At 40.3% G+C, this 27,834-nt stretch overlaps 3 protein-coding genes and 1 long non-coding RNA gene across 4 annotated transcripts in view; 2 read left to right on the top strand and 2 right to left on the bottom strand.

The window, feature by feature from the left end:
• The window catches only part of LOC125760594 (zinc finger protein ZFAT), a 70,644-nt gene extending 54,434 nt beyond the window's left edge, over nt 1-16,210 (top strand). The window contains exons 6-8 of the mRNA XM_049420868.1: nt 187-390; nt 15,733-15,895; nt 15,976-16,210. Of these exons, the coding sequence (XP_049276825.1) occupies nt 187-390; nt 15,733-15,895; nt 15,976-16,167 (559 nt within the window). The 3' untranslated portion in view covers nt 16,168-16,210. The remainder of the gene's footprint in view (nt 1-186; nt 391-15,732; nt 15,896-15,975) is intronic.
• A 1,208-nt stretch (nt 16,211-17,418) lies between these two features.
• Nucleotides 17,419-19,767, bottom strand: LOC125760599 (RNA polymerase I-specific transcription initiation factor RRN3). Its single transcript, XM_049420875.1, has 3 exons — nt 19,272-19,767; nt 18,285-19,201; nt 17,419-18,217 (listed from the first exon to the last, which is right to left on the bottom strand). Exons 1-3 carry the CDS (start codon nt 19,467-19,469, stop codon nt 17,557-17,559), a joined length of 1,776 nt encoding a protein of 591 aa, XP_049276832.1. The 5' UTR covers nt 19,470-19,767; the 3' UTR covers nt 17,419-17,556.
• Nucleotides 19,768-21,941: 2,174 nt separating this feature from the next.
• Nucleotides 21,942-24,534, bottom strand: LOC125760623 (uncharacterized). The gene is made up of 3 exons (XR_007418023.1): nt 23,727-24,534; nt 23,503-23,621; nt 21,942-23,368 (listed from the first exon to the last, which is right to left on the bottom strand). It is a non-coding gene; the product is annotated as an uncharacterized LOC125760623 (long non-coding RNA).
• A 73-nt stretch (nt 24,535-24,607) lies between these two features.
• LOC125760605 (probable cytosolic Fe-S cluster assembly factor AGAP009023) lies at nt 24,608-27,030 on the top strand. The gene is made up of 5 exons (XM_049420884.1): nt 24,608-24,755; nt 24,815-24,910; nt 24,980-25,247; nt 25,325-25,717; nt 25,781-27,030. Exons 1-5 carry the CDS (start codon nt 24,693-24,695, stop codon nt 26,395-26,397), a joined length of 1,437 nt encoding a protein of 478 aa, XP_049276841.1. The 5' UTR covers nt 24,608-24,692; the 3' UTR covers nt 26,398-27,030.
• The last annotated feature ends 804 nt before the right edge of the window (nt 27,031-27,834 follow it).

Raw genomic sequence — 27,834 nt, 5'->3', positions numbered from 1 at the left:
AATATCAATGATATTCCACGTAATTCAGAGAACAACGAATATTGTGGTCCTGTTGAGACTGTCAGAAGCATTTCAACACCATGAAATCCGCAGTGATTGATTGTTCCCAAAGATTGTTAGCTTATTCCATACACTAACATGCCTTTCTCGCATGCATTTTTTTTTTTGCTCTCTCCCCCCCAACAGTCACATAATGCGGCAGCACAGCCGCGTCCATCATGACCAGCGATCTGTCAAGGAGTTTTCCTGCCAGCACGAAGGATGCCACTACCTGGCCCGTTCTGCGGCCGATGTCCGGCGTCATTTGGTGTCACATACGAGTGAACGAAATTTTGCCTGCGGTGATGACGGTTGTGACTATCGGGGGAAATCACTTGCCCAGTTGCGTAGGTAAGTAAGGCCGAATGTTTTGGGTCGTTCAGTAATTAAGCAATAATTTCCAACCTAATTAGGCTACATCTTGAAAGGAAACCGGCATCTAGAGACGATGACGGATGGATTGGTTTGGGCTGGAATTTGTTTTTTCTCTACTTTCATAGCATTCCGCTCTGATTAATAAATTACCATTCGCTGGGGAAATTTGCACGATTTTCCTTCGCAAAGAAAGCTATCAATTAATTTGTACCACCGTTTGGAGGCATGATGTACGGCTGCCGGTGGGATTATCTCATCAATATCAGCAAATCCTGCTACCGGGCCCTGATAGCTACAGATGGGATTTGAGTGCATTAGCATTATCAGGATTTTGCTTACATTTTTCTTGCACACACACATTAATGCCCCGTCGTTTCTGAAAGGTGTATTAGCATTGAATTGAAAGTATTGTGTGTTAACGCATGGTTCCATATATGGAGAATCACGCCTAGAACCTTAAATCAGATAGATTACAGCATCGGTCTGTGTTATGTACGTACGTACATATGTCCTGCACTTTCGCAGAAGAATGTTCTTGTAACTGGCAACAGCAACAGTACAACAGTGCTCAAGTCGCGCTACAACATAATGCGACAAAAAATGTTTCTACATACATGCAAAACATGTACCCTCATGGGGTATCCTATCGCGGGAAAAAAGGGAAGATAATTTATCAAGGATGGATACCTTTTTTTTCTCCTTCCGACCACATCAAGCCTTCGAATGCGCGTAACAAGCGTACCGATAAACGATCTGCATGAATCTTACGCATGAAGGATTTCCACCTTTGTTGCCCGGTGCTCTGGTAACGCTCGACGTTCATCTGCCCTCGATACACATTGCGTACCGCTGCATTATGCGTTTTGTCGAAGGCTTAACAAAAATACTTTTTTCTGCAGTTTAAAAAGAATCGACGAAGCACCAGACATAACAGCAACAACGAAATGAAGCAAAAAAAATCGCCCCGCAATCGCCACAACCAAAAACAAAACTACAAGGCAATGGAGAATAATTAAATTAAATTAATACCGCATTCCTTTGATATCGAAGCACTTTTTTATTGTTTTTAATTTTCAATCTTACACATAGTCACTAACCGTGCTTGCCTCATCGGTTGTTGCTACCGATGGTCACTGCACTACCGCCACCACCATCACCACCACAGTCTGATCACCTTTTCGTCATATTACGATCGGCGTTACGCACCCTGGTACATGGGAAGGATTTCCCGAACCGAGGATATCAGCTGCCCAAGTGCTGCTGGACCACATAAATAAGCGGTGGAACGGTAGAGACGAGTGCGAATGACGTGCTTACCGACAATCTTCTTCCATGCAACGGGAAAGATGCGGTTGGTTAAAGGATATCGAAATAATTGGACACGAGTTTGCTGTTGGTGAAGTGAGGTACCGTGGAATTGATCGCGGTGTGGGATATTGGATGAAAATTGACGGGTGTACGGTTTTGCAATTTCTGTCCGAGAAATACGTAAATTCAACAGACGCGAAGCTGATCGTTGTTACACACATTGTTTAGGGGTTGATTTTTTATTTTATGGCGTTTGAAAAACATACATTTGTCGTAATATTAATTACGGAGAATGGTTAGAAAACTTGTTAATCAAAGAAAATTCTTAGAAATCATTTGGTCAAATAAAAACAAATGGTGAAAATATGTTTTAAATAACTTTGTCAACCATTTTGAAACACGTTACTATTTTTCAAAGTAAATAAATGTATTATAACAATAAAAGAAAAGTTTATAATATAATTTCAAATAGTCTATTTATCTAGAAATTTCAATGGAACCCTAAAGATTGGTTACAGAAATAGAATCAAATTATAAAAATAGGAAATATATCCATTTTAGTAACAATGTTCATCGAATATCCTTGAATGAATTAGTTCGTAATTGTTCAATAAATAGCCCATCGACATCCGATGCATCCTTGCCAATCAAAAAAACTTTATATCCAGTCAATATCCGGCAAATAGACGCCACAAATTTAACTACAGTGCGCATCGTAACGTACAATTCAAATATTGGAACGTTTGCTCACATCTTTCTGACGAAGCGAGAAAGGACGCAACAGCATGAATTTCACAATCTAAAGAAAGCGCCCAAGAATGCATATTGTGTCATTGCAATCGGTACTGCATCTCGCTGCAACGGTAGCAGCCACTGCAACACACAGGAGGGATTTAAAACGAAAATAACAATACGAGGAGGCGATGAAACGGCCATTTGGTAGGAAAAGATTATAAGCGCAGCGGCTTCGCAATATTGTTGATGGGACTGAGGGGACCAAAAAGAAAATCAGAACAAAAACACTGAGAGAGTCACTGAACAATCGAAGGAGTAAAGGAACTCTGGGACAACCTTTAGCATTTTCTTAAACATGATTCGTATTCCACTGTATCGCCGTATAGGGAAAAGGATTGGAAGAGATCAATCCTACCTTTGTTCAATAAGGACAAAAAATTGCTTTGCACGTTAATCATGATCGTTATACTGTCAAAATTTAGATTAAAAAAAAACATATTTTTTTATAAGAAACTTTTCTTCTGCTCTAAATTCAAGCGTAAAATAAACCATAGATGTCGACAGATGTCCTTTTCGCGTATGTACAAATATTTGGATATTTAAAATTCGGTGTATTGTAACAAGATAGTTATTTGAACAGTATCAGAAAATACACCAAACCATGATTGTTCTATGAGAAAAACAAACATATTGAGTAGCGAACCAAGTCTGTATACTTTAATACCTCCAAGAATCTAAAGAAAAACATCAAATCTCGCATCCGCACTCTAGGAATCGAAGTCCTCCCGGAGGAGTAAATGGTAGCGGCGCCGTGTTTTATACGATGGGACAGAATATCTAATCCCATGCGGACCGTTCCCCTTTAGCAAGGACTGACTATACTTCTAATAGTAATGATGATCTCAGATGTCGTTAGACCAAGAAGGGAAAATTTGGTATAATTTCTCTCCTCCTCCTCTCCTCTTTTTGACTTAACGATCATAGAGGTCATGTCGACCATTGCATTTAATAAAAAAGTAAGAATTCAGGAATTTTGAAAAAAAAAAAACTGCAAATATTTCAAAGATTTCTAACTCAAGTTATTTCCGTGAAGTATTATTTTATTCCGTTTTTTTTTCTTAAATGATCATTTTAAAATAATTAACCATGACTTTACTTTTAAAAAGATCGTAATTTAGCTTCTTCCTAGAGTTGCTTCTAAGCTTTTTTTAATTTTCTTGATCTGCTATTGTACTTTTATTTGAGAGGCATTTTAATTTCAAAGTTATCTTTAGTTTTAGTTACCTTTGTACAAATCCAAACAAATGCAATTTTAAGAAATATTATTTTCCCAAAAATATATTCACTTTTAAATATAAATTCAACTTAAAACCATTATGTCGCACTCGTCAAACAATCTCTGCTTCAACAGTACCCACCCTTTCGAAACCACATTTCCCGGGTCACCATTTAAAGCGGCATTATCATTAACCTTAAACATTGTATCGAAAACACGGATCGCTTTATGCACCTTCACCGGTTCAGCCACTTTGCTACACTATTTTTTTCATGAATAATGCATAATTATTGCACTGAACATGCCACCGATTGGCTGTATATCATAAATTAAGTTACTCTTCTTTACACACCCATGAAACAATGCGATTTCGGGGCCACTTTCCGAATCCTAACGCCACTTATGCATTAACAAAAACCTTTCCCCCTCCCCAAAAGCCTACCTCATCAAGATCAACTCGCCGAATCGGTCACGAATTTATCAACCATTTGCGATATAAATTCTTTTTGCCGCTTCGAAACATCGAACCGGAAGCCAGGTTATACCCCGTTCGCCAGGAATGTGGCATGACGGTTCATATTCCTACCAGGCTACCCATTGTTCGGCGCGTGTTGCAAGTTTTGCACCAGTTTTCGTTACTTTCCACCATCGTACGTGGTTCGCTTCACCGTCCGTTAATCGGTTGCATATGCATATTTTCGTATATCTTGTGGTACATCATCTACTGCGCTGTTTGGCTTTCTTTTGCGCCGAGGCTAGTTATTTTTATTAAACATAAACGAAGACCGAACGTTAGTACGAATCCGTAATCTGCAACTGCAAAGCGGGATGGTTCGGACAATTCTACACTTTTTCCCCACTTCCTACTTCACCATTGTCGGCGCGTCTTGGACACTTTTTCACAAGAACCTCACCAGCACCCGTACACAAACGGACGCAAAAAAAGACGGCCACTTTTCCCTACGCTCAGATAATTCTTTATGTTATTATTTCATTTTATTATCATTTGCATTATTATGCATTCCCGGCAAGGGATGCAAATGCGTAATAATGCATAATGGGGCAGTAGCAAAAAGGCAAAAAGGCGCAATACTGCCTACATTACGTGGATGACGATGTTAATGACGCTGTTGGATGTGTCATCAATATCTTGCGCAGGAAAGCGTAACCACACCAGAAATGGGGAAACGCTGGTGGGTAAACAGATTTAACCATAGCCAGCTTTACACCGTCGTGTCCTTCTACGACGGGGTTCCAGCACAGTAACACCGCTGCATTGCAGACGATCAGCACAACCCGGGTGCATACCCGGGTGCAGTCTTAATCAAAACAGACAATCCTCACGATACGCACATTAAGAAGCTGGCTGCTGTTTCTTTTTTTTTGCCAAAAGGAGGAGCTTTCTCGTGCAATGAAATTCCGCACCCAGTTTTGCAGCAGCAGCAGCACCATCGCCGATCAGCCGTGGAACCGTGCGGGAAATGTGTGCAAAACCCGAACACAAAAGACAATAGTGTGAAGGGAAATGAAGATCAGGAAAAACTGTACACTCTCGCACACTCGCATCCACCCAAAACCGAATCAACCATTTCCCACCGACCGTTCCGACAATCCGGAACGATTTGTTTACTTCCGTAACGTCCACTGCAATGGATTAGCTTCGGCACCGCGCATTCCCGTGGGCCACTCCGATTAGGGCCCGGCTGCCGTTATGGTTATGACGAACGGCGACGAACGTTCCCAGCTGCACAAATGGGTTTATTAGACCACCGACAACACCGAATCCCGGCCAATCCGGCCAACTATGCAGTGTGTAAATAGGAATAGCAATATGACGATGACTGCAAAACTGTGCTGCCGATGCTTTGCTGCCACGATGATGATGCTGCCACGAGCTTTTGGCCTTCCCCGTTTTGAGTAGCTTTCTACCATAGTACAAGCGAGTATTTCTTTTGCTTTGACTGGCCCCTTTGGTTCGGCGACCCCCCAACGATGTTCATCGTTATTGCGCATAAAAGTGTCTTCATATATTTCGTGGTTATGTCTGATTTACACTGCATTCGGGTAGTTTTTGTAACAACATGGTACATTAAGTTGGAAAGGGAATGGGAAATGTTTGTCGATTGAGTTCCATTTCAAATTGTTCAATATCTAATCTAATCAAACCCATTTCATATAAAGAGGCTGTTTTGTGTAATAGTTGGTCAGACACCTCGAATAATCCTTTTGCAGTTCAGTATGTGATATATCGAACGATTATATTTGGAGAAGGATTCAATTTCTCTAATGTGTTGAGATGAACTCTTGGTCTTATTAATCGTTGATCGCTTTAATAAACCGTTAGGTTTAGATCGATTCCAATAAACCCTGTATTTATTTATAGGATTTTCACTTAATTTTTACTGAATGTTTGTTTGATTGAAATGTATTCAAGTTTGTACAGTAAAACAATTCTTCTGAAAAAGTATATCCGGAAGATACTTACTGCTTTTATATGATTTTTAATTATTTTTTTTTGAGTTTCTTTTGAGTCTACACTCAGTATCCAAGTACGAATAATTAATAATTCTACACTGAGTATCGAAGTACGAATAATTTAAAGTAACAAAGTCAAAACTGATAGACTTAGCCCGTTCCAAGGTTTCAGGAGGGAGTTAGCTTTGAGTTTTCAGGCTCATTTTTTGTTTCCTTTTTTTGGGGCTCAGACAATAACCTCTATTTTTACATGATTGATGTATCGTGTTACAAACATTGAAAGTGCTAAATTAATAAAAAATCAAGGTAAATGATGAGACTTTGATGAATATTTGTGAATAGTTAGTTAGTTAGTTACGTTTATTTCCATTTTTACATATTTAGACTTATAATAGTGGTTCTGTACTTAATAAGTAATGGGTACGAATTCTAGTTCTCTCCTCATTGCTGAATTTCCTTTTTAGCTACTTGGCTGGTGTAAATTTTTATGACGATTCGTGTTTTGATGAGTAAATAAGGGAAAAATTATTTGGATTACAAAAACCCTTGGCAAAACAAAAAAAAACTTAAACTAATTGTCTATCCTATCCTTAAATCTAGCCCTTAGCCTAAACAATCACTTAAAATTTTTGGACGGCACACTTATAACCTAAAAACTTAAGAGTGCAGTTCTCTTAGTATTTCTAATGTGCTGGTAAGGCACTTGGCATCATATGCCAATTTTTGTTTGTTTAGTACATCAACTATCATGGGTAAGTTACATTCTGAGTGCAGTGAGGACGTTTTGTACCAAGGGGGAACTTTAAGAATAGTTTTCAGAAATTTGTTTTGCGATCGCTGTATTTTTAATTTGTGTGTGAATGCGCAGCTTGACCAGACGGGTGATGCATACGTTATGATCGGGCGAACTAATGATTGATATAATAGTAATTTGTTGCTGAGGTCTAGTTTCGATTTCCTGCTAAGGAAGCAGTACAAGATACGGAATATTTTTTCGCATTTAATAGTTAGATTTTCTATTTGCGGTTTATACGTCAATCTTTTATCTAGAAATATGCCTAAGTATTTAATAGAGCTACTCCAAGCAATTTTGTTTCCGTTAATTTTTAATTTTTCCCTAGGCAGTTTACGGGAGCTAGTGTAACGAGTAAAGAAAATAGCTTCAGATTTAGATCCGTTAAGTTTAAGTTTCCATTTCTGGCAGTATTTGGAATATTTCTTTAGAGCCGTATTTAGTGTTTTGATCACCGTATTTGGGTTTTTTGCTGATGAAGATAATGCTACATAATCTGCGTAAAGATATTGTTCGCAATTTCTCATGTTTGGAAAATCGGAGGTATATATGTTGAACAACAATGGTGACAAGACGCTACCTTGCGGTACTCCTGCCGATGGGGTGTAAGGGTTTGATGTTGAATTAGCTATATGTATTTTGTTATACCGGTTAGAAATAAATGAATCTATTATATTAATTAAATATCCTGGGAAGTTTAATTTGACGAGTTTATATATAAGTCCATGGTGCCAAATGGAATCAAACGCTTTTTCTGTATCGAGTAGCACTAATCCTGTTGATTTCCTGTTTTGTCTATTATGAAGAATATTTTTGGTTACTCTATGTATTTGGTGAGTGGTGGAGAGAGATGGCCGGAAGCCAAATTGACTTGTAGGTATTATATGATTGTTATTTGTGTGCAAAGCTAATCGGCGTTCTATCAGTTTTTCGAATACCTTGCCTAAACAGCTTAGTAGACTGATGGGTCTGTAGTTTTGAGGGAGACTGTGGTCTTTGCTTGGTTTTGGTATGGCAATAACTTTAGCTATTTTCCATGAATTCGGAAAATAGCCCAGCTTAAGACATCCATTTACAATCAAATTGAGATAAATTAAAGCTTTCGTTGGTAGTCTTTTAAGGGCGTTGTTATTTATCTTGTCGAATCCCGTTGATTTTTTAGTTTTCAATCGACTTAAGATTTGAGAAATATCTTTAGGTTTGAATAACTGAAATGAATTTGCATTTTGATTGTTCTGTGCTGCTCGAAAATTACGAACTGTTACGTTGACTTGACGTTCTATCGGACTTACAAAACTTTCAGTTATTTTATGCGCTGATTCAAACACTTTTTTTAGAGCTTCGCATTTTTCATTCGAAGTAATAAGTGTTTCGTTATTGCATTTTAAAACGGGGACTGATTTCTGATTATTTTTTATAATTTTTACAAATTTCCACAGTTTTGTATGATTATGTTTGTCTTTGTTCATTGATTCTAAATTTTTTGACCAGGAAGCGTTTCGCAACTCAGATAGTTTTAAATCGATCTGTTTTTTAAGAAAGTAATAAGACTGTTTCAGTTTGTTATCGAGCCTATGTCTCTGCCACTTTTTTCTACATGCATTGCGAAGTTTAATGAGCGAAAGAATATCTGGGGGGATAATTAAGTTGTATTTTCCCGGAGTTATGAATGGAACTGCAATGTCATGTGCTGATAGTATAGTTGTTGTGAGTTTTTCAATCATGTTGTCTATTTGTTCGTGTGTAGTTATGTTGTTGTAGGAAATTTCTGCTGGGTTTATTCTAGAGTTAATGTAATGTTTAAATAGAGGCCAATTTGCTTTCCTATAGTCGGGCAATAATTTTTCAGGTTTAACATTGGTTTTTTCATTTAATACTGTAAACGAAACTGGTAAATGGTCGGATGAGAAATGTGTAGAAGTTTTTAAATTAGAAAGATTAAGATTATTTTTAGATAGTGTGATGTCTATCGTGGAAGGATTACGAGTTGAATCGGCAGGGATGTGCGTTGGTGTGTCTGGGAAACAAATGGAAAATTCCCGCTTCTGTAGTTCTTCAAATAGTTTTTTACCGGCAGAATTTGTAGATGCACAGTTCCACATTTTGTGTCGAGCATTTAAATCCCCACATATAAGAAAATTGCTTCTAATTATGGTTAATTTCTTTATGTCGTTTTTAAATTTGTTTATGGAAACGTTTGAACCGGGATGATACGCCCCTACGATTGACAATAATCCGTTGGTGGTTTTTATTTGAATCCCTATTGCCTCAATTACCTCGAGCTTGAAAGAGGTCATGAGTTTATATGCTATGTCACTTTTAATTAATATTAAAATTCCCCCTTTGGTACTTGTAAGTCTGTCTAGTCGAAGGCTATTATAGTTACTAATGTAGAATTTTTGTTCTGGCTTTAGAAAAGTTTCAACTATTATCATTATATCCGTATTTTTATGCTTTAAGAAATGTTCGATTTCGATTTTTTTATTGGATACGCCGTTTGCGTTCCAGTATGTAATTTTTATCTCCTTTTGTGAATCCATTACGGAGTGAAACAATATTTACTAACCACCTCGAAGATCGCGGTGATTTGTTGCTCTTTAGAATTACAAGAGCGTAATTTACAGAATACTTCTCCTACAATAGCGGTTAGTTCTGTAGCGTTGAAAAGGTCGTTTTTGTTTGTATTAAAGTATGGAGTATCGTTTTGTTGTGTTGAGAACATTCTGTGATTCGATGGTTTTGGTGGGAGAGCGGGAAAGGCATTGCCTTCGAAAACAAAATCTCTACTCACAGGTTTAGGAACGCTTGTTTTGGGTTTGACCGGTCTTTTTGGGCAACCCCAGAAATTTGCTGGATGATTACCATCGCAATTTACGCACTTTAGCTTATGCGTTGGTACTAAGCCATCTACACTTGATGTCGATGCTGGGCAGCTACTCGATTCATGTTTGCCTGCGCATTTATTGCAGGTAGTAGGGTGGAAGCAGTTAGCGGCTCCGTGTCCGTACGATTGGCAACGTTTGCATTGCATCGGTCCTTGTCTGTTAGAGTAGTAGTTGAACTTTACTCTGCAGTGTGCCAAGGCGTTTATACATTGTAACTTGGAGAGTTCAATGCTGCCTTTTATGAAATGAAGAAGATAGGTGGCATGTTCTTCATATTTTTTGTTGCGGATGGCTAATTTTTTTACCGCCACTGGTTTGATGCCCTCGGTCTCGAGCACTTTCATCACTTCTTCCGTGGGCATGTCGTACAAGCCGTTAAGCACTATTTTTGTAGTGCGTTCTTCTGGTAGTTGATACGTGTGGAAATTTACGTTTGTAGTTGAGAGGTATTTCACTACCGTTTTAAAATCCTCTGCCGTGTTCACGTACACTACGACACCTTCGTTCGCTACTTTTGTTGTGTAGCGCACTACACCTGCGGTAACTATTTTTTTGTGCACTTCTCCTAGGGACTTGCACGCAACTTTTATTGGAGGAATACGTTGATTTGTATACGTTGATACAGGTTTGCTGGTATTCGTATCCATCGGATGTTCCTCTTTGTCTTCAAGCAGTGCGTACGTGTTGGGTGTCACTACTTTTAACTGCGTCGTGTTCAGCTGATCCATGCGGTGAAATTTCGATAAAGGAACTTTAACATTCCTTGGTTTAGCCACTGCTTTGCCTCGAACCATGTTGACGATGGGTCGGGCGACTAATGTCGCTCTAGGTTTAGGTTTCACTTTCTTAACTTTTGATTTTTGTTTGCTTATTTCAAGGATTCTACTCTTCGCTGTGGGAGACTCGGTACAACGCGTGTGTTCTCATAGAAGTCGGAGAGAGAACTGATTTTGTGAATAGTACTTAGCTACGCTTATTCTGCTTCAAAAGATATTTAACAGAGAACCATTATAAGCAATTTTGAATACATTCACTGTATGTAATATTCAAAAGACGCAGTGTTAATTAAAACGCTATTAACAGTGGAAATTCATGTTAACATGTGAAGGAAAACAATGAAGATACCAAAAGGCAGCTTCCACTAACTTTAAACATCGATTTATGAGATAGAAGGTGGGATCGTGTATAAATTGTCTATTATGAACAAGTATAATCCTTTTATGTTAGCTTTATTTAGAAGGAAAACTCAATTTTTATTTGCTCGGTTAGAACGGTCACGCCGTATCAAGATTTATTTTACCACTTATCAGGATACTCATTCCTAACTACGGGGGACGGCTCGGATGGGATTTGATACTTAGTTCGGTCGTGTGGATCGGCGCCGTTTATCACATTCACCATCGGGCCGCTCTATGATGTTGGCCTTTATTTAGGAGGAAAACTCTATTATTTCAAGTAGAAATCAATTATGAAAGATTGATCTATCGAATGTGGGCTATATTATTTGGTATTTATTTCTTCAAGTTCAACAATTAACAAAAAAAGTACTCAGCATAAATTAGAAAACGTTAACCTGAATTTTGGCTGAGACTTATTCTTGTAATCTCAAATGTTTTGTATTAATTGTTTGGTTTACTTTATACATAAAAAAGAGAAATGAATCATGTATCTGACAAACATAAATATTAATATTAATAGTTATTGAAAATTATATTTCTTTGACTTCAACGGCCTTTTGCCCTTACTACATGAATAAAATTATTTATAATGTTAATGTAGGAAAATTAGAAAACATTAATCTCACACATTTAGAAGAAATTCAAATCATTTTCCCCAAAATGTACGCACACGGTCCTCCATTCTAAGGCCCTCCCGAGGTCATGTACAATCCTTTCTGTATTCTACAATTAACGTTCGATGTGACGGAAATATTTCTTACCATTTTGTACACATAACCACAGTTTGTGGAATGGTGCTGACAGTTGTGACCGTAAAACAAACCTTTTGAGAGAAAAAAAGGTATACGTTGCTACATATATTGAGCCAATGTTTTTCCCCTTCTTCCATTGTGTCGATCCGCGTGGCGATCGACCATCGCTGATCGACCCATCGGCTTCGCATTCTGAAACATAATACCAAAAATGCGAGCAAATCAAGCCCCAAGTACACGTCGACGTGCTGCTGCAGGAAGCAGCAGTAGAGGCACATCTCCTGCCCACAAAACCCAATGCATCTTGCACAAAACACAACACCACCAACGGCTTCCGAAGCGAATGTCGCTTTGAATCCGAATGCCGATTGTCGCATAGTGATCGCAATTTACATAAACCGCCATCGAACGGGACGCGCAGAAAAATGCCGCCCTTAGCTTACGTGCTGCTAACACCGGCCTTTCCCACTCACCCTGGGGAGGCGGGGGGGAATGTTTGGCTGGGTGTACGGTGGTGCAAGTGGTGAAGATGTGAGAACAAAAATGTAACGATGCACAAACACACAAACACTGTCCCAGGCGTCCCAGGACGAAGAACGATCGATGCACGCCATCGTAACCCGCCACGATCGCGAACATGCGCTTCTTCTCACCTATTTCGCGCGTATATTTCGCTCACCCCCGGGGGATGCGGACGAAGTACTCTCCGTTACCGTGCTGTGGTTTCTGCTGCATATTTATACTCTACCACCGAGCCCAAGGGCAAGCTTTCCAATCATCCGTCTCCTCCCTTTTGGCGAGCAAATATTTCACTGCATAAGAAACCGGGACTGATATTCGATCAAGATGTGCGCTCCACGCCGGGACAGCGAAACACGATCGAGTTCGGATTCAAGAACGCGGTGGGGAGGTGGGTTTATAAAATCATCCACCCTTGGTTCGCTGCATGGTGCTTTGTTGCCTTGATCCTTGGGGTCCGGTTTCGGTTGCACTCTGCGCACGGTATGCGTAGTGTTCGATCGGTCGGCGTGCGGGAGTTTCGCCTGCACGGGCGTATTGTATTGTAATGCGATAGGAGAGGACACACCGTAAGTGGAGAGAAATTGTTACAGTTTAAACTGATCTGCTTGTCGCAATCGTGCTTTATAGCGTATAAGCGATCTGTCTGTGTGATTGAGAGCTACTGCACAGTATTCGGTATTGGTTAAGCCAAGGAAACGAATTTAATCTCAAGATGTATATCGTGTTTGAACGTTGTACGGGAGTTAGTGTTTTTTTTTTTTGCTACGGGAATATGTTTGGCAAGGCTTAATGTTGAAGCTCTGTCCACAATAGACGACCTTCATTTGCAATATTTAATTAAATTTCAACAATTAACTCAATATTTAACCTCATCAAACAGAGAGAAGAAAATCATTCAACTCTTCTACAATTTGTGATACAATTTACTACAAAATGTGTCAATAATTATCACCATTTTACTTTGACTCTATATATGTTGAGTAATTTTAACTTCAATATGAGTTTTTCATATCATCCGTTTGTGATATTATATTATATGAGGATCTTTTATGTTTTCAAGCACGGCCGGATTGGTGATATGATGTGCTTAAACATTGGGATATTCAATGATATTTCCTGATATAGACATCAATTTCATTATATTTGAATTTGTTATAAATTTCTGTGATCTCTGCGAAGATGTGACAAGGTTACCCAGAAAAACCAGCTTCGTTAAGTATTTAATAGTCATTCTATGTTTAAGGATTATCCAACATTGTCTAAACCTTCGAATCTTTCGCCTATATATCAAAACTTAACTACCAAAGAAGAGCCGAGAACAATCAGAGGCCGAAAAGATGAGTAGTCCAATGCTTCTAGGAATAGTAATGCTATTTTGTCGGTCAATGATTTCAATTGATTTTTGAAGCCAATTTTATTCTAAAGCTATGTTCATTTAAAATTTGGAAACAATTTAATATAAAAAAAGCATAATTGATCGAATTATCATCTACGAACCCTTGGCCATCGGACCCAGCTCAAACGAACGTGGGACTAGAAGGGAATCGTCTATTATGAGTTGCTTCCGTATAGCCAAACCGTAAATTCAGCTCTCTACTTTCAACAAACATATCGTTTGAAGCTAAAGATTCAACAAAAATGGTCAGAATTGCCTAAAAGAAGAGGTGTGTACTACATCAGGACAAAGTCAGCAGGACCTCGCCTTTCGAGGGAGGTTTTTCGTTCATCCACCATGTTTTGAGGATTTGACACCAAGACAAAACTTCCTGAGTGACAATAAATTAAAAGCAAGAAAATGTAATGAAAATCAATTAATATACTTTGTCTCCACTAAGGGTCAAGACTTTTATGAGATTAACATTATGATGCTACGTTTTGGGGAAAAATGGCAACAAAACAGTTCATATTTGTTCTAAATTGTACAATCCAACTTAATTTAATCTTTTTTTATTTTTAAATATTTTTTCTAAACTTATACTTCGTTCTGCGATGCTAGATTTATAACACCTAATACGCATAATGTTCAGAAAAAAAAGTTATCTAAACAGTTCTGCTATTATCTGCCGCTAAAAGCAATTTATTGATTGATTACCTATCAGTTTAAATGTTACTGTTAATAAACAACAAATTAAACGCAAGCGTATAGGTATTTCTCACCCCAATGCACTAGCTGCACTGCAGCATAAATGGGTTATACAGAAGAAAAAAGTACATACCTTCATGATCGTGCTCCCACCCGGAGTGGTTACCTTCAAATACCTTCAGCCACAGTCACAGGCACAGAAGTAACAACGCTCGAAGAGCGCTAGTGTTTGCTTGCCGTACCGATCGCCGGCATAATTTCTCATTCGATAAACTGTTGTTCTGAATCACCGCCACAAACCATTCGCGGGTAATCGTAGCCATTTTTGCCGAAGTGAAAAACCTTAATACATATTATTATCGACACGATATCATCAACGTGTGTATAATTTATATGATCACATTGCAACCGTTTTCTTTACTGTTGCTGTTGTTGTGGTTGCTGCTCCTGGTGGTGGTGGTGGTGCTTAAACAGCCCTTGTTTTGTGTTTCTTATAACGACGAACCCCCTTTTCCAAGCATCTCCACGGTGGGGATCTCCGTTCCGTTTTGATTCGGGACCGACGCGTGCGCTCTCGATCTGGATACTTCAAGCAGCAAGCGGATCCAGCGGATCGGCACATTACTTGTTGCTGTAGCAGCAGGCCTTTAATAAGTCACGATTTCTTCATTTTACGGCAGTCCAATTTGGAGAGACCGATCACATCGAACCGATTCTGGACACTGGACTGTCTGGCGTACGGTTGGCATGGCCGTGGAATCGACGAAATCTTCCGCCATTTTCTCCGGCTTTTCTTTATCCTTCTTCGCCCCATTCCATTCGGTCGACCTTCCAGTACACGGTTGATCATTATGCTTATGCTGCGTGCAGTGGATAAGCCCTTGGCAAAGCAAAACAAAAAAAACTCTGGAAACCGGAGACGATCCATCCACCGTTTGCGGACAATGTTCGATGGACAATTAAAGTGCACCAGATTTTTTCCTCTTCCGCCATACACTTTCGCCACACCACCGGGTCGCGAGTTGTGACTTATCAAGTGAATTTATTGTTTTGCTCTCGCTGTCCAGCGACACGGACCCGGTTTTGGGGGGGAGACGTCGTCCAGTTGGGGGACAAAATCGAACGCATTACCATTTAATGTGTCAACTACCCATATTTGAAGTCGAGTGAAAAAGAAACCCTCCTACCCCCCTTCTCCACATCCCCATCTACACGTCTCCTTTAATTGATGTCCGACCCGAGTCGAGCGATCGTTGCTTGTCGATAAATGTGTGTTTGGTTTTTTTTTTTTTGGTTTTGTTTTATTCACAGACATGCTCTTCTTCGACATGATACGGATACGGAAAAGAAACTCAAATGTAGCCAGTGTGATTTTGCAACCCGCATTCCCGGACACCTTCGACGTCATCTGTTAGTGCATTCCGGTAGCAAACCGTACTCCTGTCCGCACTGTGATTATTCCTGCAATAACATTGTACGTAATGAAATTAAGTTTTGTTTTATTGGAAAATAATTACACAACTAATTTGTTGCTTATTCTTTGCCTCGTTTTAGGAAAATCTACGAAAACATGTAATTTCTACTTCGAAGCATAAAGGGAAATTTTTGTACGAATGTAAACTTTGCCCTAAGGATGGCAACACGTATGGAACCAATTTGCAGAAGGAGTACAAAGATCACATGCAAAATTATCACAAACTATCGGCGGATGAAGTAAAAAACTACATTCAACCATTCACTTCATAAAAACAAAATTCTTGTAATAATCATGTTAACCCAAATTTACTTATTGGAGAATATAAGCTTTTAATTCTATTAATACTGTATTGGTAAATTGGTTAATTATTATTTTTTTAGTAAATTTTGTTGTGCATAATTAGAAATCACAAAAAACAAGCTATGAGTTTTTATTTTAACAAGGACATTCAGCGTGATTTTGCCTCTTAGAAAAATATGCAGTTTGAGCGCCAACAAGTATAAGGTGGTCGGTTTTGAAACCAACAGGCGTTACTATCGCTATAACAGCCATTACCCGTGTCACTGCTAGCCCAAGTTGCATGCAGTGTAACGCGTGGTAACGCTTTCAATGCAGATGACTGGTCGGCCTATTAAAAAATACGCAAATGTTATTTAACTTAATTTTCACAATAATATGCCTATAATTTGAAGTTGCAATTAGGCATTCGATATGTAAAGAAATAGAGTGAAGATATTGAAAAGCGGTAATTTTGAAAATATCTTCTTATTTGTTGCTGTTATTTATTAAGATTGAATCATCTATTGACTAATATCACACACATGGAATAAAATTATGAATCACGCATTAAGATTAATTTTGGATAAATTGATTACTGTATCATTTGAACCCACTTAAACAATCTCAAGAAAATAAATACTTGAACTTAAGGATGATGAGAAGGTAAAAAGAGGACGATTTTGAAATAGTAAAATTTTACGAAACACGAGAAGCCATAAAAATACATACAGTTTATCTCATTGTTGCTTAAGAATGTCCTACTCTTAAATGAATTAACAATCAACTAGAAATACTAATTTCAGATTCACAAATTAAACAAAACACATTTCTTTTCTTGGTTTCCTTTCGTTGCATTTGTATTGGGGGTGGCTTGCAAGGCCTCTCCCCCAACCCCCTGTCTCGTCGGAGGGCCTACGCATCCTAGCTGTTTAAAGTCCCGTAGGGTGCCAGGACAGAAGGGACATCCAGCCGCCCCTAACATGGAGAACAGACGCTGGCTGTCCCCCTCCGCGCAATTTAGCCATATACCCCATCTTCCCAAGGGGTTGGGTTTCCCCGTATACCCAAGCTCAGATATTTGGAGAGATATGTTACCATTCTGTACGACGGGGACGTATTGAGTCGGAGTAGGGTATGGAGTGCCTATATTATCCTTCTAGAGGCTTCGGATCCATACCCATATCAGTGCGGTATGGCTACATACACTAACAGAACAAACAAAACACACAGAACACATTCCATTGGAGTACATTGAAAATGTGGATAAATGACGCATCAATTTATTTATTATCAGCATTTAAAAAGCATAAATAGACATTCCGATTTTACGACTAGTGCCGTACCTATATACCACACTGGAAGAGGGGTATATTACTTATTCAGCTATGAAATCCCGGCGATGTACCGTACGAGAATGACATTTCTCCGCTTACATCCACACCGTGCCCATCCGCATGTTTGTGACGCTTGCTTTCCGGTATGAAATCATCCACATCCTCCGACACCGATTCGTACCGTTTGCGACCCTTGCCAACACTCGTCTCACCACCATCTTCCTCATCTATTTCATGCGCCTGATACTGCAGATAGAACTCCTCAATGCGCTTGCCAGACTTCTTCAGCATGTACGGATCGAACGGAAAGAACGTGTCGAGACATTCTTCCGGCAGTTGCGTACTGTTCTTGTACACGGTGGCCAATTTACGGCGTGCATTCCGTTCCAGAATGGTGTGACAGTATGCCAACTGATAGGCTCGAGTTATCCCAGCAAAGGCGGTTGCCACCGTCGGCAAACAGACGCGCAATGGATTCAGCTGACAGGTGACGATTGACGAAAGCTGCAACGATTGCAGGAAAGCAAGATTCTTCGAGCTGGAAGTAAGATGATTAGCGCGGAATGCTACCACGTAGAAGATGGCCTGACACACGGCGTAAAACACGAGATGTGCCTTCAGCGTTTGATTGTAGTGCATTGAATCGCACCGCTGTATATAGGCGTGCACCCAGTGCGACATTTCCACCAGCATCGACTTAATGTAGCTGTGGAAAAGAAAAAGCATAGCGTGAATTATCAATTATCGATTGACGGTTGCGAAACTTCACTTACTTCAATGGGACAAATTTCGCTCTGGCAAGCATGCTTGCTATGTACCCGACCGATGTCTGCCGCACGGTCGGTGATTTGTTCAGATTGTTCACATTTTTCCAGAGCGAACTGATGAAATGTTCTGCGTACGAAAGCTTAAAGCTGCAGATGTAAAAAATGACGAACTGCGTATGATCCGTGTTGTGTGTGGGAAGGATGTGTGTCTCGAACTGATTGAGAATGATCTTAAACAATCGATCTCCCTGTCCATCCACTTTCACCGTTTGGTGGATGTAGTTAAGCACGATTTCCATGTATTGATCTAGCGTTTCGGCAACCGGATGCTTCATGGTGTCCTCATCATCGCCACCGGTTTCAGTCATTTCAAACATCATCTCCTCGTCCGGATATTCCGTATCCTCAATAACGCTACGCGGAACATTCACGTCCAGCTGCAGCAGCTCGCAGAACACAATGTCCAGCAGCTCATCACAGTAAATCGATGCGTACTCCGTCATCTGCAGCACATTGCACAGAAAGCCGATCACCTCGTAGGTCGGCCGCTTGTAGTAGGGAAATTTCTTTCGCAGCAGCGTCAGCACAACGTCGAAAATCATCGGTATCACATTTTGCAGTCTCATTATCAGATCATGCAGAGATCTCATTTGCCGTTCCTGGTCCTCACATTCCGTACTGCCCGGCGTTGGCTTTGCTTTCTCCGGGATGAGCAGCTGGACCAGCTTCGATATCGTCATCGTGCAATAGTTTTTCTGCACAATCGATAGCTCCACTACGAACTGTTTGTATGCCTCCTGGGCTTCCGCCGTGCGGTTTAACCAGCGAGTGGCAAGCAGATGCTCCACTAGCTTGCCGAAGCGTGGCTTCATCAATGGAACGGCTTGTTTAGCTTCTAGGAAAAGTTGTTGAAATTGATCATCCTGCGTGTAAAAAGGGGTTTGAACGTCGTTAATGGTGGCACATCCGCATAACACTGCTTTCACCACTTACCTCTGGGTCTTCTTGTAGGTTTTGTAACAATTCTTCATACCCCGTTAACCGGCTATTATCCAACACATCCTGCAGTACCGATTCGACTGACAACACAGCAAACCGAACCTTGTTTCGGGACGGTGTACCATTTCCGTTCGGTGGTGACTGTGGTTTGAGAATGGAAGAAACCCGTCGCTTTTCCGTGATTGTAGACATCTTTGCATATTTGATTCGTTTTGCTCCTTTCGTTTGGGGTCTTCCAGGCAGGAAACTACGACTGCTTCAAGGTTATGTGTTACGCAGTACCGTACCGATTAATGCACACAGCTAAACACAGATCTTCACACTGGTTTCCTCACTTGTATCACCATCCGCACGGTGAAAGTAATTACTCCGGTGAAAATCCACTCTCAATTAGGCCAGATGAGCTACGATATTTCACAATTTTACGGGCACCAACCGGGATGCCGCAGCACGTTTTTACCACGGAATCACTTATTGACACACGGATAATGCGGTAAACCTACCGTCATGCAGTCCACGAATGCATTCGAGCAAAATGCCACAGTTCGAGCAGCGGTAGGATTACCCGGTGTGCAAAGAGCGAGAGCAGCGGGGATCTTTTTGGTCGTGTGGCTAAAGTCTGAAATAAGGGGCTAAAGTCTGAAATAAGGACCCCCCCTCTCACGGTCACTCACCTGAGTGACTATTTTTCGTGCAGGGTGGTTCACAATCGTAATTGTGACGGTTGCGTGTTTTTTAATTATGTTTCGAGGCACAGACACCTGAGGGCATGGCCGCCGAAGAAGAAAATGTAGCAATAGGTGCCGTCTATCGACCACAGGTCAAAGATTGGTGATCCGTTGGATACCGCCCGAGTTATGAGGCAATAAAACTACCAAAATATTTGGCAATAAATAAACCAAAAATAAGTAAAAATACAGCAAATACCCAAAAAAGTGCAACAGTTGTTTTCGCAAATAGCTCCGGCCAGAGACATCATGGTAGCGATTAGTGGTGCATGGACGAAATGTAGGCACAAGTGTCATTTAGCCAAATCAGAAGACAGATTAGCGATCCGTTGGATACCGATCGAGTTATGGGGCAAAGTTGGGCCAAAAATGAGGAAAATTTTACGGTTTCACAAACAGCGTATGGAACTTGGTTCCTCGATTAATAAATCACTTTTCACTATGCGAAAACCCCCTTACAATGTATTTGTAATAATAAAAAAAATCAAATTCAGGCCACATTGCATAGCCTCCGAACTACCCTGTACGAAAAAATGACACGCAGCTGAGTGACCGTGAGAGGGGGGGTCGTTATTTCAGACTTAAGCCGTGTCGGTAAAAGTTTCGGAAAAAGTTGATCGCGACGGTTTTTCTCTTCGAAATGTGACTGTTTTGAGAGCGGGTCCGTGTAAAAACGGAAGATTCTTTGATTGTATGTGTAAGCTGACAGCGCCTGAATCGGTCGAAAACAATTGTGGGCGGTGTCGAATCTGTTTCCTTCTCATGCTAAGGATCTAGCGATTTCGTTCTAGCTTTGTGCTCGACCAGTTGTCAAAGAACGAAAACAAAATGCAGACAGGTTTTTGCACTTAGAATAATTTTCATCCTGTTTGCGCTGATATCGATGTGCAAAAATTGTTGTGAGTTTAATAACTAATATGAATAATGCTGTGTATGCAATTAATTACGTCGGAGCTAGTTTAGCAATAGTTAGAATAAATGACCTGAGTTGTTTTGTTACGTGCCAGCATGTTGGCCGGTACAGTACCGAACGTAAACAAAGCCGAAAAGTGTTGGGAATAATTTAGTATCCCGGAATACCCGGTTTTGTACAACCATTTTCGATAAGGAAAACTTTTACAGTAAAGTAACACATAAAAGTAATTTAAAGATTCACTTTTTACTCTTCTTTCAGTGATGTACCACCAACAGAGGATACGTTTTCTTTTAATTTGTCAATCGACGGACTACCACTGCACAAAAGTACTCGAAAGCAGTTTTTATATTATTGAGCATTAATCTAATGCCGCAGGTTCCAGTTTTGATGGTTGGAAATTATTATGATACATTATGGTACCAGCTGCCGAAACCGACGAGACGACTATCGAGGACAGCGGCGTGTATGTCCTGTTGACTGTTCCCGATCCCGGTCGAACAATACTGCTGGTGAACATTCCAGCTACCGAAGCCGTCGAGACCGCTACCGAGGACAGCGGCATGCCGACCGTGCTTATTGTTCCCCATCTCGGTCGAACAAGCTTGTCCATTTGATTAGTAGCGTACATAAAATCAGGTATGATCGACAATATTGTTAATAATTCACATAATAATTCGTCTGACACGAGCTCACGCACTTTAAGGCTGTCTACACATGGATCCGCGGACGCCGCGGTCCGCGGAAAACACGTATAACTTGTGTTATTAATTATGTTATACCAACTTTCAACATTGAATAATAAACCGATGCCTACTATATTATTTCACAACGAACGTACAATATTTCACAACGAACCACCAGCGTGCAAGATGTAAACAATAATAAAATGTCATCAACCGCGGTACCGCGGAAACACAGTTTTGTTGAACATCAACAAATCTGCGGAACAGCAGGCGCCGCGGTAGGTTTGACAGCCCACCGCGGAATTTGACAGCCGAACGGACCCAACTGGTATACAAGTTATACCCCAAGTAGAAATATCGAGCAGTTTTTTGGCTTTTTTCAATGGACTTTGCGGATCGGCAGCTTATCCGGAGGTGGGATGGCACGCACACAAGAGAAATCATGGCGACACGAACACATTTACACCTACTTGTCAGCCGGCCTTACCGTAGGCGAAAAAAAGAGGTTATGTGTGATCCTATCCTTCTTGCTTGCTTCTAATTCCTTACAACAGCGCGCGCGACTGTTGTAGATATCCGATCTATTTTTAGATTTGCGTCTTGCGAATGAGATAGGAAGAGAACATATATTTTTTAATTAGAGAAAATTTCTTTACTCACCGAGGTTTCAGGCATGGTCCATGGTTGTAACGGGATCGCTGCTATTCACATGATCTTTTTTATCGATCTGCGGCTGGCGTCAAAACAAATGTGTTTGGTGCTTTCTAGACGGTGGAACGCCGAAATCGTTTTTTATTGTTTATGTTCGTGATAGCTTTTCTTTTGTTTGGGTATTACAATGATAAACCGATTATGTAAATTAAATTTGATTTTGTAATTTATTGATCTTACGAATCTGTAGACAGTTTCTTATCGCTTTAAACAATGCCTTCGGTACAATACGTAACGTATCTTATTTTTTAAAGCTTTACATTTTTTGTAGGAAAGGACAACTCCTTACTATGCCCTATACGTAATCACCATTATTTTAACTAAAATATACGCGCATGTTTTTTTCAACCTGGCGAAGTTTCGGCATGCCTTATCTAGTTCTTAAACTCTGTTATTCTACATATATGTGGCGTAATGAACCGATACTGTTCTAGCTTATAGTATAGTTATATTCTTTTTACAAAAATCTGACTAATACGTTGAGGGCAGTTTACAAAACACTATCCTTTATAGCGAAACTTTAGTTACCTACATCATATCTGTTCACTTCTACATGACTATCCTGCGAAAGGTAATCTACGCGTTCACTATTTTTGTTTAAATTGACGACACATACGCTTGCGTAGAGAGCTAGTTAAGCTGTTTGACTAAACAATTATGCTAATTCTTTTCTAAATTCTAATTCTAAAAACGCTAATGTGCAACTGTTAGAAGAAGTAAGGCTCATGTCCTCCCAGGACGTTGCTCTTCAGCTATCCGTTCCGCACGATGCGTATAGGAGCATAGCCAGCTCATTGATCGAGCCAAATGCAGATTAATCAGTCGGATGTCGCAATAGTGAGTGGGTTTCCTACAAACTATTTCGGGTGGACCTAAAACGAGCCAAGAAGAAAAGACATTACGATAAAGTAGGCAAATGATTATCTTGCACTGCTATAATACTTACCGAAAACAATATCCAAGAACACTTTACAAGCCTTCAACAGACATCCTACAACAGTTATCAACTGTTTATCAACTCGTAGCGGCACATTGAATGGTGGTTTTATACTCCTAAGCAAAGAAAACAAATAGCATTAATAATAGAGTTAAAAACAACATATCTTTCAATTACAGTTAAACTATTAGTTTTAAGAGACAATCCCAAATCTTTAGCATATTTGAACTATGAGTCTCAGTATATTTACCCTCTTCTTCCGTCCCGGCTTGATTCCAATTGTCGTTCGTCTACGAACACTCCGTTTCGTAAATCTATTCCCCTAGAACACTCCTGTACTTCCGCTTTAACGTCCGGCTATCCCATTTGCTGAAACATAGCAAAATTATATGTTCAATTAAACGCTCGTTGTCGTGTGGTTTATTATATGAATATAATAAAACACAGCACACAAAAAAAAAAAATGCAACTTACCTAGTCCTTCTGAACTGGCGCTAACTTATCTGCTTCTGATTCCTTTCAAAACTGTCCCAAAATAACTTCAGCATGTTAGAATAACACTCTACTTTTCTCTAAACATTTTTTTTATTACACATTATTAAACACTTTTTCACCAAAATGGGAGCCACAAAACACTCAAAACACGCAGGAAATATGAATATACGTTCAGCGTATATTCGTTAGGACATACGATTTGTTTTTGTTTTGAAAATGCCGCCATAGGATGGCTGACGTTCACCAACACCATCATAGACTTTTATCGTCGTCCTGCTCTTACTTACGGCAAAGATTCTTCCATCTCACGATTCGAGCAAATTTTTACCCTTCTCACCCCCTCGGGCCTATATTTCGCTTGACAATTTCTACTTGGGACGTGTTTTCCGCGGACCGCGGCGTCCGCGGATTCATGTGTAGACAGCCTAACACTTTAATAATAATTTCATGATCACCCAAAACGACGGTAATTTATAAATTATGATGCTGGTAAATGATACTGAGAATTCTGAGATGATGCTGCTAATGCGAATGTCAGTTTGCTTTTATTTTGTATTCCAAATTTTTCAATAAATGACCATTTTCGAAATGACAATAACACTGTTTGAACCGGTTCTTCACGCACACAACGCAAGAAATACGAAGAGAGAGCGCTGCAATAGAATGCTAGGAATGGTCCGTTTCTCTTTTTTGCCCTATGCTAGCACATAAGTAAACGGTCCAAACTTCTCTTTCATCGGACCAGTTTTTACATGGCTGATCGGACCAATTCCTCCTCCATTTTTAAGTCCGTTTCTGGTCGCTCTCTGCACACCGGGTATTTTCGAGCTGTTTCTAGCAGCGCTTTGCTCGAATTATCGTACGTCAAAACACAAAAAAATCACCTGTTGTTGTTTACCTTTTCTGCTGGTAATATTCGCTTCACAATCGTATTCACAGTTCATAATGTCGCGTTTTAGCAGTGCTCTTCAGCTTACCGATTTGGATGATTTCATCACTCCTTCACAGGTAAGGCGGACATATCACCGCTGCGCAAGAGATCACTTCAAAGAATCTACTTCCCGCAGGAATGCATCAAGCCCGTAAAAATTGAAACGAGCAAGAGCAAAACAGGGGCAAAGATAACGATACAAGATGATGGTTCATACGTGCAGGAATCTACGGTAAATCTTAATCCGCTATAAATACCATGGTAAAGGTACGTAAAAGTTGTGTTTTCTTTTCCTGTGCAGAGTGGTATTCAGAAGCTTGAAAAGGTGGAAATTACCCTAGCTGATTGTTTGGCCTGTTCCGGCTGCATCACGTCCGCGGAAGGGGTGCTGATTTCACAACAAAGCCAGGAAGAGCTGCTGCGTGTGATGAACGCGAATAATATGGCCAAGCTGAACAATCAACGAGATGAGATCAAATTTGTCGTTTTTACCGTTTCGCAACAACCCATCCTATCGCTGGCACGAAAGTATAATCTTACACCGGAAGACACGTTCGAACATATCTCGGGTAAGATAAGCCGGCGGTGTTTCGGTAGATTGTAGCAGTTTTCACAATTTAATTCTTTTTGTGTGATACTTGTGCAGGATACTTCAAGAAACTGGGTGCAGATATGGTACTAGACACGAAAATAGCAGATGATTTAGCACTGATCGAATGTCGCAACGAGTTCGTTGAACGTTATAACACTAACCGGAAAATGCTACCCATGCTTGCTTCATCGTGCCCGGGATGGGTTTGTTATGCGGAGAAAACGCACGGAAATTTCATCCTCCCGTACATCGCAACCACACGATCACCGCAACAGATCATGGGTGTGCTGATAAAGCAATATTTAGCCAAGCTGATGCAAACTACCGGTGACAGAATCTACCACGTTACCGTAATGCCTTGTTACGACAAAAAGCTTGAAGCGTCGCGTGAAGACTTTTTCAGTGAGGTGGAGAACAGCCACGATGTGGATTGTGTTATCACCTCGAGTGAGTATGGAAAAATGGTGTGGAAAACATATACGACATAATTTATTATTTCATTGATTTTAGTTGAAATCGAACAAATGCTCAACAGCCTCGGTTTGCACACGCTTCAACTCGTGGATAAAGCGGCTATCGATTGGCCCTGGCCTACCGCCAGACCACCTGCCTTCGTTTGGGGCCACGAATCGTCCGGATCGGGAGGCTACAGTGAATACATATTCAAGTACGCAGCAAGAAAACTGTTCAACATTCAGCTGGATACTGTCGCGTTTAAACCGTTACGGAACAATGATATGCGGGAAGCAGTGTTGGAACAAAACGGACAAGTGTTGTTGCGCTTTGCCATTGCAAACGGTTTCCGTAACATCCAGAACATGGTGCAGAAGCTGAAAAGAGGCAAAAGTACCTACGATTACGTGGAAATAATGGCCTGCCCATCCGGTTGCTTGAACGGTGGTGCCCAAATTCGTCCAGAAGAGGGGCAAACTGCTCGCGAACTAACAGCAGAGTTGGAAAATATGTACCGCTGCTTGCCACAGTCCAACCCGGAGAACGAAAGCGTTGAAACCATGTACGCCACATTCTTCGACGTTGATGGTGATTTGAACAAACGGCAAAGTTTGCTTCACACAAGCTACCATCAGATCGAAAAAATCAACACAGCTCTCAACATAAAATGGTAAAAGGAAAGATATGGATACCATGGAGAAACATGCTGTTATCGAATGTAGATACACATATAGGTGCTGTTGTAAAAAAAAACGTTCTCTTATAAGGACAACTAAACAAGACAAAATAAACAAAACAGCTATCCCCGGTACCGATCGGCAGTAGCTGCTAGACTACGAAGAAAGTCAAAACAAGCATAAACCGGTTCCCCCCACCCGGGGGAGGGGGGAAGACGATACTGGAGCAATGATTGCATTGCGTGTGATGATGGTAGAAACTGTGGGCCGGAACGTCGCTTTGTGGAAGCACGCGATCCCGAACACACCCCAACGAAAGAACACGATTCTGCAAACGGGTTTCTCCCCAGGGCATAAGGCTGCTGATCTTGACATTCAATCGCAACTGGCTATCAATTCGTGGCCATTGCAAGTTCATTCCATTAGCCGGTACTTTGTAGAAGATATAAAGAATCCCATCCGTACCGTATCAGCGTCTTCTTGTCTCCTCCTATTGACGGAACAATGTGAAGTATACGTTTTTTTTTATTGCTGTTCCGTGTACCAACCAAGCGTACGGATACAATGGATAAGCGTTATAAATATTAATTGATACCCACCAATGCAAGCTAGCGAGCAAATGTGAGAATAACGACAATACCATGAAAAGATGAGAACACGGAACATCATCCCCCGGGAACAGAGGTCTATGACATTTGCTCAAACAAAACCAATGGGTGATTGTTTTGCACTTCATTGACCATGTACCGACAAAATGATCAAATTTTTCGATGGTATTTATTACTTGATCTTGTTTGACTGTTTCTTTTTCGCTATTGATTTTCACTTAGTGGTTCCAACCGTCCGTTAAAACTGGTTTCTCGTTTCACAAATGAAACGAACCACCAAACGGAGCAGAGCAAATATTTCGTTTGACATTTTGGTAATTTACCTTCCTGTTTTTTTTTGTTTTACTTTGCTTTTAGGTTGTACCGTCCCGTAATGATTGAAGAATGAAGGAATGAAAAAAAAAAAAATCATTAATCTCCGAACAAAATGTCGACAGTAAAAGAATGCTTAAATATTTACTGGGCGTCTCCATAATTTTGCTGAAATTATTATTTCAACGCTGGTAATGCATTTTTGTCCCATGAAATGAAAAAGTCAATGAACCCGAAAGAACAGCTGTAACATGATCTTGCTCATTAATTCCGTACGGGATTAAGTTTCCAGTCGAAAAATCCACTATTCTGGCAATTGATGATGATGATGACGATGTCTTCCAAACCTCCCCATTTTTATCGGACAAACAAGCGAAAAAAAAACGTGTCACTGCATCGCCAGAGGCAAAAGATTCGTTCAACTTTTGCGCCGCGAGCCAGGTATGAGATGGTAGTTTCGTACGAAAATCTAATTTGCATAAGACAGATTAAGTTGCTTTCGATAGCGAAACGG

The sequence above is a fragment of the Anopheles funestus genome, chromosome 2RL (genome assembly GCF_943734845.2).
Source record: "Anopheles funestus chromosome 2RL, idAnoFuneDA-416_04, whole genome shotgun sequence".
Classification (NCBI taxonomy): domain Eukaryota; kingdom Metazoa; phylum Arthropoda; class Insecta; order Diptera; family Culicidae; genus Anopheles; species Anopheles funestus.
The sequence above is the reverse complement of the archived record's forward strand: the minus strand, read 5'-3'. Positions and strand labels throughout refer to the sequence as shown.

What these genes read in the sequence shown, in the direction of transcription:
- LOC125760599 (XM_049420875.1), bottom strand. Translation starts at nt 19,469, where the DNA reads ATGTCTACAATCACGGAAAAGCGACGGGTTTCTTCCATTCTCAAACCA. An exon ending in ACCTACAAGAAGACCCAGAG is followed by an intron (nt 19,202 to 19,271) that starts GTAAGTGGTGAA and finishes TTTTACACGCAG; the next exon opens with GATGATCAATTTCAACAACT. An exon ending in GCGAAATTTGTCCCATTGAA is followed by an intron (nt 18,218 to 18,284) that starts GTAAGTGAAGTT and finishes TCTTTTCCACAG; the next exon opens with CTACATTAAGTCGATGCTGG.
- LOC125760605 (XM_049420884.1), top strand. Translation starts at nt 24,693, where the DNA reads ATGTCGCGTTTTAGCAGTGCTCTTCAGCTTACCGATTTGGATGATTTC. An exon ending in ATTTCATCACTCCTTCACAG is followed by an intron (nt 24,756 to 24,814) that starts GTAAGGCGGACA and finishes TACTTCCCGCAG; the next exon opens with GAATGCATCAAGCCCGTAAA. An exon ending in CATACGTGCAGGAATCTACG is followed by an intron (nt 24,911 to 24,979) that starts GTAAATCTTAAT and finishes TTTCCTGTGCAG; the next exon opens with AGTGGTATTCAGAAGCTTGA.